Source organism: Dermacentor variabilis, chromosome 1, assembly GCF_050947875.1.
Source record: "Dermacentor variabilis isolate Ectoservices chromosome 1, ASM5094787v1, whole genome shotgun sequence".
Taxonomy (NCBI): domain Eukaryota; kingdom Metazoa; phylum Arthropoda; class Arachnida; order Ixodida; family Ixodidae; genus Dermacentor; species Dermacentor variabilis.
Window position 1 is genome coordinate 140,898,084 of NC_134568.1, and position 17,356 is coordinate 140,915,439.

Sequence of the window (17,356 nt, forward strand, 5' to 3'; positions counted from 1 at the left end):
TTATCATTACCACCAACCTTAATCACAAGGCCACGCCAGTGGAAATTACAGCTCGCTGACTGGCCGCTTTTTACGGAAAACGCGAGACTGGAAGTTGTCTTTTCACAAGAACTAAGCATTGATGAACTTAATAAAAAAATCACTGAAGTAATAATCTCTGCAGCAGAAAAGGCAATACCCCAGTCATCCGGTATTGTACACAAAAGGTTAAATCCCTGGTGGACGAACGAGTGTACCGAAGCCAAAAAGAAACAAAATAAGGCCTGGGGAATCCTACGTAGGTACCCCACTTATAGCAACCTTTTAAATTTCAAACAGGCCAAAGCCAAAGCACGATTTATTCGAAGGCAGGCAGAGAAATCGTCATGGCAAAAATATGTATCCTCAATTAATAATACGGTCACGTCAAAACGAATGTGGGAGCAGGTAAGAAAGTTTAGAGGAGAGTACACATCATACACAATTCCACTACTCACATGTCCAGGCACACAAACAACACTGCAGGACCAGGCGAACTTATTAGGCGAACATTTTTACAAGGTCTCAAGCTCAGCAAACTACTCAAGTGACTTCTTAAAATATAAAATGTCGGCGGAGAAACAGAGACTGCCCACTACTGGGGCTTCAAATGAACCTTATAATAACGCCCTCACAATGCAAGAATTGAACAGGGTTCTCTCTGCCGGTAAAAAAACAGCAACAGGCCTTGACCGTGTCCACTACACAATGTTGGCACACCTCTCTCAAGCATCAACAGAAACACTTCTTAAATTTTTCAACAAGATCTGGGAATCTGGAATAATGCCCACAGACTGGAAAAATGCAGTAATAGTGCCTTTTTTGAAATCAGGTAAATCCACAACGTCCCCAAGCAGCTACAGACCCATCGCCTTAACAAGCTGTCTAGCCAAAACCTACGAGAGTATCATAAACATAAGGCTCACATTCATCCTTGAATCACGGAATCTAATAGACGTGCACCAGTGCGGATACAGAAAGGGCTGCTCAACAACTGACCACCTCGTACGACTAGAACATGAAATACGTAACGCGTTTCTACACAAACAACACTGTCTCACAATATTTTTCGATCTAGAGAAAGCGTATGATACCACTTGGCTGTATGGAATTTTAAGAGACCTGGCTGAATTGGGAGTGCGTGGCAGAATGCTAAACTGTCTATCTGATTTTATGGCAAATAGAACATTTCAGGTGCGTCTCGGCGCAATACTTTCACGCACATTTACACAGGAAAATGGCGTTCCACAGGGTTGTATTCTGAGCACGACACTCTTCATAATCAAAATGAACTCTGTTAATAAGATCATACCATCCTCTGTTATGCACTCCATATATGTCGACGATCTGCAAGTTGCTTGCCGCGCCTCAAATCTATCCACTTGCGAAAGACAACTACAAATAACCATAAATCACCTTACACAATGGGCTGACAAAAATGGATTCCGTTTTTCAACAGACAAAACTGTTACAGTTCTCTTCTCCCAGAAACGAGGATTACACTTGAACCCAGTTCTCACATTGCATGGTACAACCTTGCCGGTCAAAGAACACTATAAATTTCTAGGCGTAACGTTTGACACAAAGCTGAACTTCCTGGCCCACATTAACACAACTAAAATTAAAGCAAATAAAGCATTAAATATCCTCAAGGTGCTATCACACAAGCACTGGGGATCTGACCGAACTTGTCTACTACGTATATACCGGTCCCTCGTACGTAGCATCCTCGACTACGGTAGTGTAGTTTATGGTGCAGCTAGGCAGTCATACATCAAGCGACTCGATCCAGTTCATAATCTCGGCCTACGACTGTCAAGCGGTGCCTACAGAACATCGCCTGTCCAAAGTTTATATGTTGACTGCAATGAGCCGTCCTTACAGCAACGCAGAGCACTGCTTACACTTTCCTATGTACTACGAGTTCGATCATCACCACAACATATATGCTACAACATCGTTACACAGTGCATATCAAGGATACACTACACAAGCAAACCGAACATGATTCGGCCACTAATCTTACGATACGAAGAATACTGTCAGGCTTATGATGTTCCTCACGAGGCCCTGCAGGTTGCTGAAAGGCCACCAAGATTGCCACCATGGTACAACTTTTCACAGCTATGTGACTGGACACTAACACATCTAAAGAAAAAAGACATCCCACAAGAACACATAATACAAGAGTTTCGAGCTATACAAGAAAAATATAAACATTACACGGAATTTTACACCGACGGCTCCAAAACACAAGAATACGTAGGTGTCGGAATAATTACGAAAAATTGGCAAAATAGCATTCGGATAAATAACTTTTCTTCAGTGTTTACCGCCGAAGTTTTCGCAATATGGACGGCAGTTAAAAAAATTACCAGTGACAAGCAGACGAATGCTATCATATATACCGATTCGTTAAGCGCACTCAGAGCTCTAAACCTTAACTCCGCGTCCGAACCCCTACTTGGTGACATCCTAAACATGTTGGCTTATAACGAATATGGAAGAACAATACGATTATGCTGGGTTCCAAGCCATGTCGGGATACCAGGGAATGAAGCAGCAGATAGATGCGCGTTCATGGCAGCACATAAAGGTATAATGCAAACAACACTTCCATACCAAGACAGTATCCGAGCTATTCATAAGGCCCTAACATTAAAGTGGCAACTAGAATGGGACACATGCACAAATAACAAGTTACACACAATAAAACCCGTGCTTAGAGAATGGAAGTCGTGCTGTCACCAGCAACGCTTCTATGAGGTGATCCTATGTAGACTCCGAATCGGGCATACGCACCTGACCCACAATTTTCTACTTCAAAACGAAAACCTGCCAACTTGCGAGAAGTGCCATGAGCCACTCACCGTTATGCATATTCTTATGACATGTCCAAATATTGAAACACAGAGACACAAGCTTTTACAGAATCTCTATAACTTACACATACCTTTACACCCCGCCTCAATAGTCGGAGATGAACTGCTAGTACCTTTCGCTGACTTGTTCAGCTTTCTAGAAGAAACCGGTTTTTTACACAGACTCTAAAATAACGCTGCTTCCACTGTTTAACATTTGAATCCTTAATATCTTGTGGCTGGCGCAGCATGGCCTTAGTTGCTTTTGCGCCATAAAACCCGAATTAACTAACTAAGCAGAAGGTAGTCGCATGGGAGCACATCACGACTTTTTAACACTTTCTGGCTCACTCTGTCGTTTGCTACGCTGCTACTCAGTGCGCGCTGCAGTGTATCATAATAACAGACTGAAAGAACATGCATAGCCCTCAGCCGCGCTGACAGTCATTCTAATGCACGGCCACACTAGATAAGGAGATATGCGGCAACTTGCCCCTCCCCTTACTACTCCTCCTCTTCCTCGTGCACACTTGATTGTGTTGCTGTGAGCTGGCTCCCCTTTCCCCTTGCTCACGCGGCAAGACACCCCTTAACAAGCCACCATCCTTAGCTCACCCTCGCACGCCTACGCTTGCATGTAAAAGCCACCCAAGGCATACAGCGGACGATAGGATCTTATCGCATTTAGACTTTATACAGAACATGATACTGCTCTGCTTCGCCAGTCAGGTTGCTCATGGTTGTGCGATTTGAGAAGTGCGTTCACAAGCAGCCGCTTGTAATTCAACCGTTTGACCATCTGCATCCATGGAAGTTTCCATTTATTGTCTCTGTATTCCTTTGCGATGGCAGTGAAGTTTCATTATATTGAAATTGTGTATAAATGCACTTCATGATATTGTCATGTGGTAGTGACGATAAAGAAAGCAGCAAAACTGTGAATGGTGAAACTAGTGTTTTATTGGGTGAACCTGTGCTCTCAAGAACAGGCTACACTTAAAGCACAACCAATAGCGGCAAACGCCATCGGTGATCGTGGAAAATCTGATCTGCCGGTCAAGCGCGTCCACTTTTATACACGAATCATCGAAGGTTCCAGAGTAATTGGTGGTACCTACATGTCTTCCAGAAAGTTCTAGACTATTCGCGTCACACATGCAATCAAATTCACTAGCTTCGGTGACAACAGAACCATCGATAACATTCGAGAAACTTCCGATACATGCGGGTGCATCCCGCACTGAGCGATAACATTTCTTAGATGGTGAAAAGCACTCATCCATAAAAGATAAACAAGTCCACGTGTCAATGCCCCCCTTGCAAAAAGCATCGTCCCGATGCTACAAACATAATAGGAGAGTGAAACAAAAAAGGACACTTATTAAGCAAAAGTAACAAAACAACAACAAAATGAAGTCCAATGCAACAGTCCAAAAAAAACGACATGATCTGTGTTGTTCCTTGCACTGCTGTGTTGTAGGAGAAGGTTACATATGACAGGATCGCGTCCCACGTCTTGTGCTAGATGTCGACGTACATTGCTGACATGTCGGTGAGGGTCTTGTTCAGGCACTCCGTAAGATCATTCGTCATTCGTCTGCGGGTGGTAAGCGGTTGTCCTCTTGTGGCATGTCTGGCTGTATTGCAGAATGGCTTGGGTGAGCTCTGCTGTAAAGGCTGTTCCTTTGTTGGTGATGAGGACTCCCGGGGCATCATGTCATAGCAGGATGTTCTCGACGAAGAATTTAGCCACTTTGGCCGCGCTACTTTTCGGCAGAGCTTTAGTTTCATCGAAATGGGTGAGGTAGTCCGTCGCCACGATGATCCACTTATTTTCGGATGTATACGTCGGAAAGGGTCCCAACAAATCCATACCGATCTGCTGAAATCGTCGGGAAGGAGATTCGATTGACTGTAATAATCCCGCTGACAGTCTCGGCATGTCCTGACGTAACGGGTGACATCGGCAGTCAGGCGCGGCCAGTAATACATTTCCTGTATCCTCGATAGCGTCCGGGAGAATCCGATATGCCCAGCGGTAGGATCGTCATGTAGGGCGTGCAGGACTTCTGAACAGAGTGTTGAGGGAACAACAAGAAGGTAGTTGGTGCGGACTGGCGAGAAAGTCTTCTTCACAAGTAGGTTGTTTTGAAGCGAAAACGAGGACAACCCTTACTTAAATGCCTTAAGGACAACGTTGGTGTTCCCTTCCAAATACTCGACGAGGACTTTTATCTCCAGGTCGGCGGCTCGTTGCTGTTCAGCATAAGTCTTCCGCGCTTATTATTCCAAGGAAGGCGTTGTCATGCTCATCGTCTTGCAGCGGAGGGTCACTGGGGACACGTGATAGGCAGTCGGCATCAGTGTGTTTTCGTCCGGACATGTAGATTACAGTGATGTCATATTCTTGCAGTCTGAGGCTCCACTGTGCCGGAGTCCTGAAGGGACCTTTAAATTCGCTAGCCAACACAACGCGTAATGGTTGCTGACGACTTTAAATGGCCTGCCATATAGATAAGGGCGGAATTTTGCTGTAGCCCAAATGATGGTGGAGCATTCATTTTCGGTTGTAGAATAATTGCCTTCTGCTCTTGACAGCGACCGGCTAGCATAAGCTATCACCCGTTCAAGTCCATCTTTCCTCTGGACTAGGACGTCACCAAGGCCTACGCTACTGGCGTCAGTGTGGATTTCTGTATCAGCGTCTTCGTGGAAGTGCGCGAGTACCGGTGGCGACTGCAGTGTTTCCCACTTGAACTCGATATCAGATTTAATTAGATGTGTCAGTGGCTCAGTGATGTGTGAAAAGTCCTTGACAAAGCGCATGTAGTAGGCACACTTGCCAAGGAATCTATGCACTGCCTTCTTGTTGATGGGCTGCGGGAACTTTGCGATGGCAGCTGTCTTTGTGGGTCGGGGCGGACTCCAGAGTTGCTGATGACGTGGCCTAGGAACACAAGCTCATTGTAAGGGAAGCAGCACTTTTCTGGCTTCAGAGTGAGCCCTGATGACTCGATCACCTCTAGTACTGTCGCAAGCTGCCTAAGTGACGGTCAAAATTTCCCGAAAAGACAACGACATCGCCCAAGTAGACACGGCAGGTCTGCCACTTCAACCATGCTAACACCATGTCCATCACTCGCTGTAATGTTGCAGGTGCTGAGCACAGACCGAATGGCATGACTTTGAACTCGTAGAGCCCATCTAGAATGATAAAGGGTTTTTTTTCTCGATCCCTCTCATCGACTTCTATATGCCAGTAGCCCGTCTTAAGATCCATCGATGAGAAGTATTTTGCATTGCGGAGCCGATGCAATGCATCGTCTACCCGTGGGAGGAGGGATACATCCTGCTTCGTGATCTTGTTCAATGGACGATAGTTGACGCAGAAACGTAGGGTTCTGTCCTTTTTCTTCACCACGACCACAAGAGATGCCCACGGGCTTTTCGACGGCTGGATGATGTCGTCGCACAGCATTTCGTCGACTTGTTGCCTTATAGCTTCACATTCTCGTGTTGAAACTTTGCCAGGGTTCTGTCGGAGTGGTTGAGCGCACTCTTCGGTTATTATGCGATGCTTTGCAATTGGTGTTTGTTGAATGCTCGATGACGTCGAAAAGCAGTCCTTGTATCGTCGGAGAAGACATCTGAGCTATTTCTGCTTACTCAGGGGGAGACTTGGATTTATGTCGAAGTCTGGTTCGGAAACTGTGGTCGTCGGGGTAGATGCAGCAGAATCCGAGAGGACAAATGCATTGCTGGTTTGCATAATTTCCTTGACGTATGCAATCGTTGTACCCTTGTAGATGTGCTTGAACTCCTGGCTGAAGTTGGTCAGCATTACTTTCGCTTTTCCTCCATGCAGTCGAGCGATCCCTCTTGCGACACACATTTCACGATGGAGCAGTAGGCGTTGATCGCCCTCGATTATGCCTTCTACGTCTGCTGGTGTTTTGGTGCCGACGGAAATGACAATGCTGGAGCGAGGCGGGATGCTCAGTTGACCTTCTAGCACACTGAAGGTGTGGTGACTACAAAGGTTCTCGGGTGGTATCGCTTGATCTTCAGATAGCGTTATCAGCTTCGACTTCAGGTCGATGATTGTGCAGTATTGGTTCAGGAAGTCCATGCTGAGAATGACATCTCGTGAACACTGTTGGGAGGATAACGAAGGTGGCAGGGTAAGTCCGGTCCTGAACGGAGTGGTCGCGATGTAGTCATCGATGTCACGTGGCCGTTCACCAAGTTGTGAGCATAGCACATTGACGGTGAATCCACGTAGTCCCATTTCGCAGTATGGGCACCAGCTGTAGGCATGGCTTGCTTCTCTGCAGTGGTAGCAGAGGGGGTGGTGGTCAGGAGCGCACCAAACATCTGTCTTCCTTGGATGTTGCGCTGGACGATGGGTGGGCGAGCTGGAGGCGGTGGCGGACGATGGAACTGCATTGGTATAGCACCCTGGCGCGGGCGTGGAGGGTTACTTTGACAGTGGGCGACGGCGGCGTAGGTCATTGCTTCAGGCTGAGCCTTTGGAGATTCCGGCTGCCCTTCGGGAAGTCCCAGTGACTGCTGGATTTCTTCTCACGTGACGTCAGTGATCGAGGCAACCTGAGGCTGCGATCTTGGGAACATCCTCTGAAGCTCCTCTCGCACAACTGCTGTGATGGTCTTGCGTAGGTCAGCGGTGCCTAATGGTTGAACTTCGGTGTAGTTGGGAGCATGCGTCGGTTGAACTGCCTGTTCCTAATTTTGAGTGTGTTCTCGATGGTTGTGGCCTCAAAAGCAAATTCAGAATCTGGCGTATCAATCCGGCGAAGAGCTCTTGCTTGACACCCCTCATCAAGAAGCGAACTTTTTTCTCTTCTGGCATGTCGGGGTTGGTGTGTCTGAACAGGCAAGTCATCTCCTCTGTGAAGATTGCGATGCTCTCATAGGGAAGTTGCGCTCGGGCTTCTAGGAGAGCTTCGGCCTTTTCCTTGCTCACAACACTTGTAAAGGTCTACAAGAAGCCATTGTGGAACAGGCCCCATGTTGTCAGGGTCAACTCTCAGTTCTAAAACTGTTTTAGTGGCGTCTTCTAAGATGAAGTATACATGCTGCATCTTGTCATCGGAGTTCCAGGTGTTGAATGTGGCGATTCTTTCGTAAGTCTCCAGCCAGGATTCTGGGTCTTCAGCCGATGATCCATGGAAGGTTGGTGGATCCTGAAGTTGTTGCAGCAGAAGAGGGGATGCTGGGGCAGCCATTGGGGTTGTCTTGGCCACAATCTTCTTGGTCGTCTCAAGTAGAAGTCCATGCTTCGGGGGCAGCTGTTGCAATTGGCGGCTTGCTCGATGACCCGGGATGACGTTGGTGTTGTCTTTGCAGTCCGGGCTTGGATCACGACTTGTCGGGAGTGTCCGGTAGATGAACGAACTAGCACGTCCACCAGATGTCACATGGTAGTGACAGAGAAGAAAACAACAAAACTGTGAATGGTGAAACTAATGTTTTATTGGGCGAACCTGTGCTCTCAAGAACAGGCTACACTCAAAGCACAATGATAGCGGCAAACACAGTCGGTGATTGCTGAAAATCTGATCTCCCAGTCAAGCGTGTCGGCTTTTATACTCTAGTCATCGAAGGTTCCATAGTAATAGGTGGCACCCACGTGTCTTCCAGAAAGTTCTACACAATTCGCGTCACACATGCAATCAGATTACACAAGCTTCGGTGACAACAGAACCATCAATAACATTCCAGAAACTTCCAGTACAGGCAGGCGCGTCCCGCACTGAGCGATAAAATTTCTTAGACGCTGAAAAGCACTCACCCGTAAAAGATAAACAAATCCACGTGTCGATATTGAGGCTCTAAATACATGGTGTTCTACGGACAAGAAACTATAAAAAAGTTAAATACTTCATTATATTGAGAATTTCGTTATAATATTGGTTTGTTATAATGAGGTTTAACTGTACTACTATGAAATTAACTTGCAGCTTGATCTGATACTTCGCTGGTTGCTCGTATTTTCAGGTCTTGGAGGAGCAGCTAGCCACATCCAATGAGGATCTAGTCAGGTGGCGCCACAAGTACCAGGAATGCCTGGAGAAGTTGCAATGCACAGAGTCCAAGATGACTGCTCTCACCCAAGGTACAGAGTGCCTTCAACAAGAGCTACATTGCCTTGAGGCTGAAAACCGGGTGAGTGTTTTTCAAGTGGGATGTGCTGATTGCATGAGTGCACTTGTCATATGAGAAGTAAGTTTATTGGGCATGATTTAAATTGCTTCCTTTGCAGGCTCGTAAAATTAATTTTACAAATATTTTCCCTGGTGAGTCAGGGCTACAGAAAATGGAAGGCATGTTTGTAGAGACAGTGGCTGAGGCACCAAACTGCGTGAAAGTGGTTTAATCATTTTCTTACTACCAGCTTTTGAGAAAATTGATACTAATTTGACATAAATATGGCGTATATCCATACAAGCTGATTTGCTTTCACACTGTGTCCATATTTACTTTATCTGGAATAAAAAATTGTGGGGAAACCAACGACGATGATTATCAATGTAAGTGAATAACCCGAACAAATGAGTGAGAGTGGGCGAGAGAGCAAGAGAGAGCAAACTATCGTTTTCTTGTTCAAGTCTGACCACTGACCACATAATATACCTAGCATGAAAACTAGCGAAACCCCAAGAAAGCTACTCGTTGCGCTGCCCGTAACAATGTACTACACATTTCTTAATTGGGGAGTATGTGTGGAGGGAAGAATCCAGATAGGTTTTAAATCATGTAATCTAAGTATCTGTGAGCGACAAGTACGGCTTTGCATAAATAAATTGTCTAAGTGGGCGTATGAAAATGGTTTTAAGCTAAACCCTCAAAAAAGTATGTGCGTCCTGTTCTTGAACAAGAGAGGTTATACTGGCGGACCCCGTAATCAATCTCAATGGAGAATGGTTATCTGTGAGCTGTGAACACAAATTCTTAGGGATCCTTCTAGACAGTAAGCTAACTTTTGTGCCACACCTGAAGTATCTTAAGGCAAAGTGCCTCAAGACTATGAATCTGCTCAAGCTGTTGTCACGCACAGCTTGGGGAAGTGGCAGGAGATGCCTAATAAAGTTGTACAAAAGTCTAATATTAACACGCCTTGACTATGGGGCCATAGTCTATAATTCTGCTGGACCTAGTACTCTGAAAATGCTAGATCCTGTCCACTACTTGGGCATCCGCCTTGCAACGGGCGCCTTTAGAACTAGTCCTGTGCAAAGCCTTTACGTCGATTCTAATGAATGGTCCCTATACTACCAAAGGACATATCTAAGTCTTTCGTATGCCTTGAAGGTAAAATCAGCTGTGGATCATCCATGTCATTCAGTTATTCACGACTCCTCCACAGCCAGGCTGTTCCGTAACCGCCCAGGTGTCCGGCCTCCTCTGTCCCTCCGGTTGGAAGCACTCTCAGAAAAAAACAGGGGTCCCTTTTTTAGAGAATGTCTTAATGGCCCCCACTCGACTTCCACCGCCTTGGGAGTGTCAAACTATCCAATGTGACATCTCTTTCTTAGAATTATCGAAACAAGCACCTGAGGCTCACATACAATCACATTTTTTTGAACAAGAGAAGTATTCCTGTGACGAATTTTACACAGATGCTTCGAAGTCTCCTGCTGGTGTTGCTTAAGCAGCTCTCAGACCTTCATTTTCAACATCTGGGGCACTAAACCCACACACCAGTATCTTTACCGCAGAAGCTTACGCTATATTTTCGGCTATTAAACACATAAGGCGCAGAAATGTCGCTAAGGGTGTTGTCTTTACAGACTCATTAAGTGTTGTGAGAGCCCTCATTAGCTTACGAAAGCATGAAAATCCCGTTTTGAATGAGCTGTATAGCTTGCTGTGCTCCGCATATATGTGCAACCAAGCGATTATCCTATGCTGGGTACCTGGTCATAAATGTATAAAAGGCAACGTAGCTGCTGACGAAAACGCTACGTCAGTGAGTTTTAGCGACACAGATAGAAATATCCCCATTGCTGTCACATATCTAAAGCCCTTTCTGCACCGTAAATTGAGGAATCATTGGCAAGCAGAGTGGGATACACAAACATTCAATAAGTTACACATTATAAAACCAAAACTGCGGAATTGGATAAGTGAGAAAACAGCACAGTACAAGGAAGTACTTCTTTGCCGATTAAGAATAGGACACACTTGCAGTACTCACATCCTACCTCTTGACTGGTGGGGATTCTCCTACTTGTAGTAGGTGCGGCGATAGCTTGACAGTCCCCCATGTTCTTATCCAGTGCCCTGCAATAGAAACAGAAAGGAAAAAGTATTTCCCTTCTGCATATCGGGAAAATATACCTCTTCACCCAGCATTTTCTTTTACTGATGAACCGCTTTTTAAACTGCAGATAGTCTTAGATTTCGTAGCCAAAACCGACACTCTGAAAATAATTTGGCCAGGAAATTTAACACGTGATTACCAGCCCTTGTATTTGAGGGCCGTTTTGATGCTCTAGTGTAACTGTTGTTTTGTTTTCGTATGTTTTTTTTATCAAAACACAATTGCCATCGTCCACGTCCATAACTTATCAGTGTCATTATTTTAGTAGCTATATATTTACGCCATTTACAGCGATAATTTTTAGGCCCTTATACAGCCATGTCACACCTACTATAATGAATTCACTGTCCACGCCATTCACAATAAATCCTTTAAATTACCACTTGTCATGGCGCTCTGTGGCCATAACTGGCCCTTGCGCCATTAGAAACCACATATCATCATCATTAGTATGTGCAAAAGTAACCACTCTTTTTTGCGAACATTCAGGCAGTCCAAAAAAAAAAATGAATGCATACCTTTTACTCCTGTCAAGGGCTCAAATTGCCACAACCACGTCTGAAATAACTCTGAAGGCGTGCCAATACACTGTGACAGGAGATAGCAGGTGCACGTGAGCATAATTTAAGGAACGCATACTATGTCCCGTGACAGTGACCTCGTTCTGCTCTTGCAATGCTTCATTGCAATACAGTTGCCGGCCATTTATTCGGACCTCACGGGGACTGCGGTAATGTCCGAAAAAACAGATTAAGAAAAAAAAAAGAAAGAAATCCTTTATTTCCACGCACTTATTCGGGCTTGGCAGTAGGCTTGAAGAAATCGTGAATGCGCCGTTGCATGCTGTTCTGTTTACGCGCAATCAGATAAGCCTGAATCTCGGAGAGGGTCGTATGGTCTTAATTGGCGGCTGAAAGCACAGTCGCTATAGGCGGCTGAAGCACAGCACACGCTCCGCGGGCGATGGCAGTGTAGCAATGGTGCGTCAACTTCCGACTCGGAGTCATCGTCCGGCGGTGCAGCAGAAACCTGACGAATGATCTCGCCGTCGCTGAGTTCTGCACATGTCAGTACAGCAGTGTCATCACCTGTGAAACTGTCAAATGAGACGGTGTCTGGAATCGCAATGCAACCGTTGCACAGGTCTCTGCAGAACATTTTCGACGTCAATAGGGAGCACATCGGAAAGCGACAAATCCTAGGCCTCCCGGCACCCGCTTGCCGGCATGCTCCAGCGCAGTCTGCGCAGGCACTGTCGGCGCCATTAGACACTTGATGCTACGTTTCCGTATACCGCATTGGATCACCGCAACCTCAATACATCACACAAAGCAAACACCACCACGCCATCACGCCGACACCAGTCGCACAAACGAAAAACGTGGCCTACTCGTAGCGTCGTGCATGAAGAAACAAACAAATCAGCTGCTGGATTGTCTTGACATGGCTTACTAAGATGAGACCGGAACTGCTGTAGCAACTCTATTGAACCAGGCAGTAACGATGACAATGAGTGGGGATTTCCAGTAGCGCCACTTTGTGGGGCAGCAAGGAGGCTCTGTTCAAAACAAAAATGGCGTTCAGCAAGTCGAACCATGCACTGGTCAGAGTCAGTGCATGGTGCTCTCGATCGAGTTGTCTCAAGGAGTGTCCGAAAAATCAGGCGAGAGGTTGCAAGGTGTCCGAATTTTTGGCAGTTGTTATACATTATGGTCTATGGGGAGAATGGCGGTGCTGCGAAACAGACCGAATAATCGAGCATGTCCGAATTTTTGGGGTCCGAAAAATCAGTCGGCGACTGTATATTGTGTATGCTTGATCGCATAACACCGCTATAGTGTGGTGACGCTGACTTTTGGCCACTGGCATTATGCAACATTTTTTAGACCCTTTCCTTGCTTCGAAGCTATCAGTGAGGATGCCGAAGGTGGAGTTAGCACCATTGCTGACAGCAGTGGATCCCTTCAATTAAAACACAGCACCGAACCGCAAGCAGCTTGGTAGCGAACGTCGAAGCAGCTAGGCCTAGCATTGCAGAATGCATGAAAGCACAAAACGACCGCATACTAAACACCATGCGGCTAAACACAAATGGCTACAATGACTGCTGTGGCTACGGCTGCCAGCGGATCAATGTGCGAAGCTGCTGTTTCGAGGGTGCCAGATGATGAAAATGGTAGCTATGGTAGTTTGCAATAATGCCTTTTTGGACCCGCGGTCACAACAAAACAAATTTCAGACATCGTTATACATTGGTCCTAGTGAGTACGTGGCACTGCCGCGAAGGTGTCCAAGTTATCAGGCCTGTCTGAAAAATCTATCATTGACCATACATGTATTTAGTTTTCAAGAAACATCAAGCAATAAATGTCTCTTAGAGTGAACACATTTTATGGTGTCTCTCATAGCCATAGTGTTGCTTTGGGCTTTTAACTCTTTCCTTACTGCCATAAATGCTATTATTTCTTGTGTTTTTATGGTTTTATTACAAAATGTATTAGTTGCAACAGAGACTGGGATGCATAAAATTATAAGCCTAATCGTTGGTTGCAAAGTGTACTTAATTTTTTACCACAAAATTCTTTTCAGGAAAGAACAGGTATTTTAAATAGTGAAAAACAATTTTCTTCCTTCTTTTCAAAAATTATGTTGACATTTAATAACTATTTCAGTTGCATGCCATGTTCAAGCAATTAGGGTTCACTGTTTATGTGATGTTGTAACATGCTTAGGCAGTGTCAAAAAATAAAAGAAACAGTACAACAAGAGTCAGAGGCAAGAAAGAACACACACACTAATAGACAGATGTTTTCGAGAACCAGTAAGGTTGTGTATCAAAGAAAATACTTTTTCCTGGTCTCCTGTGACGTCGTCTCTGTTAATGAACAACCAACTGGTAAAAAAATAGCGAGTATTCTAGGAGCACTTGTGTCTGGTACCTCAACCTGTGTCATTGGTTTCTGCAGGTAGCCAACTCCAAAGTCGAGGAGCTGTCCCAGTCACAGAAGCAGCTTCAGGCAGAACGGGCCGTTCTGCAACAGCAGCTGGATGTACTTGAGCAAGATAAAGCCCAAGAAGCTGCTGGTTCAGAGGCCACCCTGGAAATGTCACAGAGCCACATGAAGCAGAAGATTGAGGAACTGCTGTCCCAGTGCAGTGCCCTAATGCAAGAGCGTGACATGTGCAACTCGGCTCGGGAGGCTCTGGTGCAGCAAGCAGAGAGTGCCAATGAAGAGGCAGCCAACCTTCGGCAGAAGATCTCTGTGCTGCTGGAGGAACGGTCCTCGCTTGAGAATCAACGGGATGAGAAAATGAATGAGTGCAATCTACTGCAAGAAGAGAAGCATGGTTTGGAGAGGCAGGTGTCTGACCTGTACCAAACAAAGGAGGACCTTGAGGCGAAGGAGAAGGAATTTGCCAAGATCCTGGACGACAATAGCAGCCTGGAAAAACTGCTTGCTGAAGCTATGAATGAGAACACACAACTGCAGGAGAGTGTCAACAGCCTGCAAGTTAAACTTGGCGAGACTGAAACTGAGAAACAAAGGCTCGCTGATGAGCTAGAAACAGCCCGAAACTTAGCATTCAGTGAATCTCAACGATTGGAGGACGTCATAAGAAACCTGGAGGATAAACTTGCAAATCAAATTGAGAAGCACCAAAATATGGAGCATGAGTTGGAAGTTTCTCTTTGCCAGCAGATTGAATCGGAAAAGCTTATTGAAAACTTGAAGGCTGCTTTCTTGCCTCGTCCGCTGCAGGAATATCCAGTGGATATTGACTGCACACTAACAAAGAGTTCAGAGCTTCTTGGCACCCAAGTGGCACTGAAAAAGCAAGAAGAGGTTACGGAACAGGAGAAAAAGAGTGCAGTCATTAATGTTCGATGTTTAGAGGAGGCTTTGAAGAAAATGCAAACGGAGAAGGCAGATTTGGAGGAAGAACTTGCAAGCATAAAGAATACTGATCGGGAACTTTTTGAAGAACTTCAAACTTCTATCAGTAAGGTTTCTTTGCTTGAGAAGGAGCTTGATCACACATTTCATGAAAAACAGAACATTGTTGATGAACTCTGCCAAGTAAAGGACCTTCAAAGCTTCCTGGAAGATGAAGCAACAGAACTTCAGCAAGAATGTGAGAAGTTGAAAGCTCAGGCAGGGCGCCTGGAGGCCGATCTTGATAATGACAGGCTGCACATTCAGAAGCTCGAGCATGAGCTGGAAGCTGCAGAGTGCAGGGACCAGCAGTCACTACGAGAAGTGGAGATGTTGCGCCTGCAGCTGAAGGATATGGCCCTGTATGCTTTGAAGTACCAAGAGGCCTTTCGGGACTGCACTCCTGGCAATATGGAGCCACACGTATTGTTAAAGGCATTTAATCGAGTCTGCCAACTCATTCTGGAAGCAGCTGAGCGAAATTTGGTGGATATTCAAGTGGAAGGCCTGCTGCCAGGAGTGGGGGCCACACTTGTGCTGAATGATTGTAGTGATGATTGTGGGGCTCGTGGTGAAAATCCTGGAGAGGACAGTGCAGGTGCAGCTTCTGCTGAGGCCTATGAGCGCCTCAAAAGGGAAACAGAAAGAGTGCAGGAACAACTGCATGCAAACATGAGGGCTGTAGACCTCCTTCAGTTTGAGAAGCAAGCTATAGAAGAGGAACTGATGCTTGAGAAAAGCAGGAAAGACTGCTTAAACAAAGAACTTAACGCATCTGCACATCAAGTATGCTTGCTGGAAGAGAAAGTAGCCGACTTGAAATCACAATTTCAAGCCCAAGTTTCAGGTCTTAAAAATGACTTAGAACAAAAAAGAAGGGAGCTTAAAGAAAAAGATCAGTTCCTTGCAGATGCTCTTGGACAGGTTATAACAAGCGGGAAAGACTATGAAGACCTTGAAGGCTTTAAACAGGAGCATGCTAGAGTTCTGGATGAATTGTGTATATGCGACTCTTCTAGGAAAATAATTTCAAAAGCTCAAGAAAATTTCAATTCATTGCTGCAACAATACATCGAGTTAAGAGCTCGTTGGGACAAGTTGGAAATAAATCTAAAAAGGGCTAATCAGATAACACCACCAGATCGGGAAGCACCGAACCCAGCTATTAGTAGTGAGCGTTTGGAAACAGAGGGAGTTGGCACTGGCGAAGTGATAACAGCTCCAGTACTTGGGGAAAGAGGGTGGGAAGATGTTGAGATCAAACGATGTTGCACAGACTTGCGAAGTGGAGTGGAAGGCACGAGAGATGTAGACAGACATTCTTCTGAAGATTGCTCATCTCTAAGAGTACACTTGCTGACCAGTACGGAAACACAGGAATGTATTTGTGAAGAAGTTTCTAAACTTAAAGCAGAACTGCAGGCAAAATCTAAGCTCCTTGACCGACTCCATGGCGAGCTAGATGACCAGTTGGAGCAGTCTGAAAAACTAGAGGCATTGCTCATAGACAGGAACAGGTATTTACAAGAGTGCAAAAGTGATGTTGTGAAGAAAGACTGTGAATTAGCAGGTTTGACATTGGAATTGTCTCACCTGAAGAACCAACTGATCTTTTATGAGAAAGAATGTGCCAGGTTGTGTGCTGTCTTTCAGCCTGAATCTAATAATGAAGCTAGCATGCAGCAGGATATGCTGCGTGAATGGTACAGTGCTCACAGAACCATGCTGAAACTTTTGTCTCAGCTCATTGTGCATGCTTCAAAGCAGCAACACCCACAAGTCTTGTCAGATGGAAATGGAGACTCAGATGTGCTCTCCCAAGCAAGATGCATGCATGCTGCACTGTCAGAAAAATTGGAGTCTGTTTCTTTTAAAGAAGAGCCTTCTTCATCACTTTCTTGTGTTATCACAAGAGCAGTGTGCAAAGATTTGGCTACTGAATTGGCTCTTATAAAGAGCTTTGAGCAAATGCTGGACACTATTTCTGTTGGTGAGTCCTCCAGTAAAACACCTCTAGTAAAGCCTGAAGCTGAATCTGAAGTGGAAGTGCAACGACGCGACAAAGAGATTGCCTATCTGCAGAGCTCAGTGCAGGAAAAAGAAGAGAAGCTGACGAAATATAAAGCCTTGATCATTAAGTTGAAGAAAGAAGTGGCAGACAAGAGCAAACAGGTAAGACTTCATCACATTAGGAATGA

At 45.4% G+C, this 17,356-nt stretch overlaps 1 protein-coding gene across 2 annotated transcripts in view; it reads left to right on the top strand.

The window, feature by feature from the left end:
- The window catches only part of LOC142585522 (uncharacterized), a 165,530-nt gene that overhangs the window by 19,011 nt on the left and 129,163 nt on the right, over positions 1-17,356 (top strand). For both annotated transcript variants that reach the window (XM_075696329.1, XM_075696338.1), the window contains exons 5-6: positions 8,898-9,065; positions 14,190-17,330. In XM_075696329.1, coding sequence (XP_075552444.1) covers positions 8,898-9,065; positions 14,190-17,330 — 3,309 coding nt within the window. The remainder of the gene's footprint in view (positions 1-8,897; positions 9,066-14,189; positions 17,331-17,356) is intronic.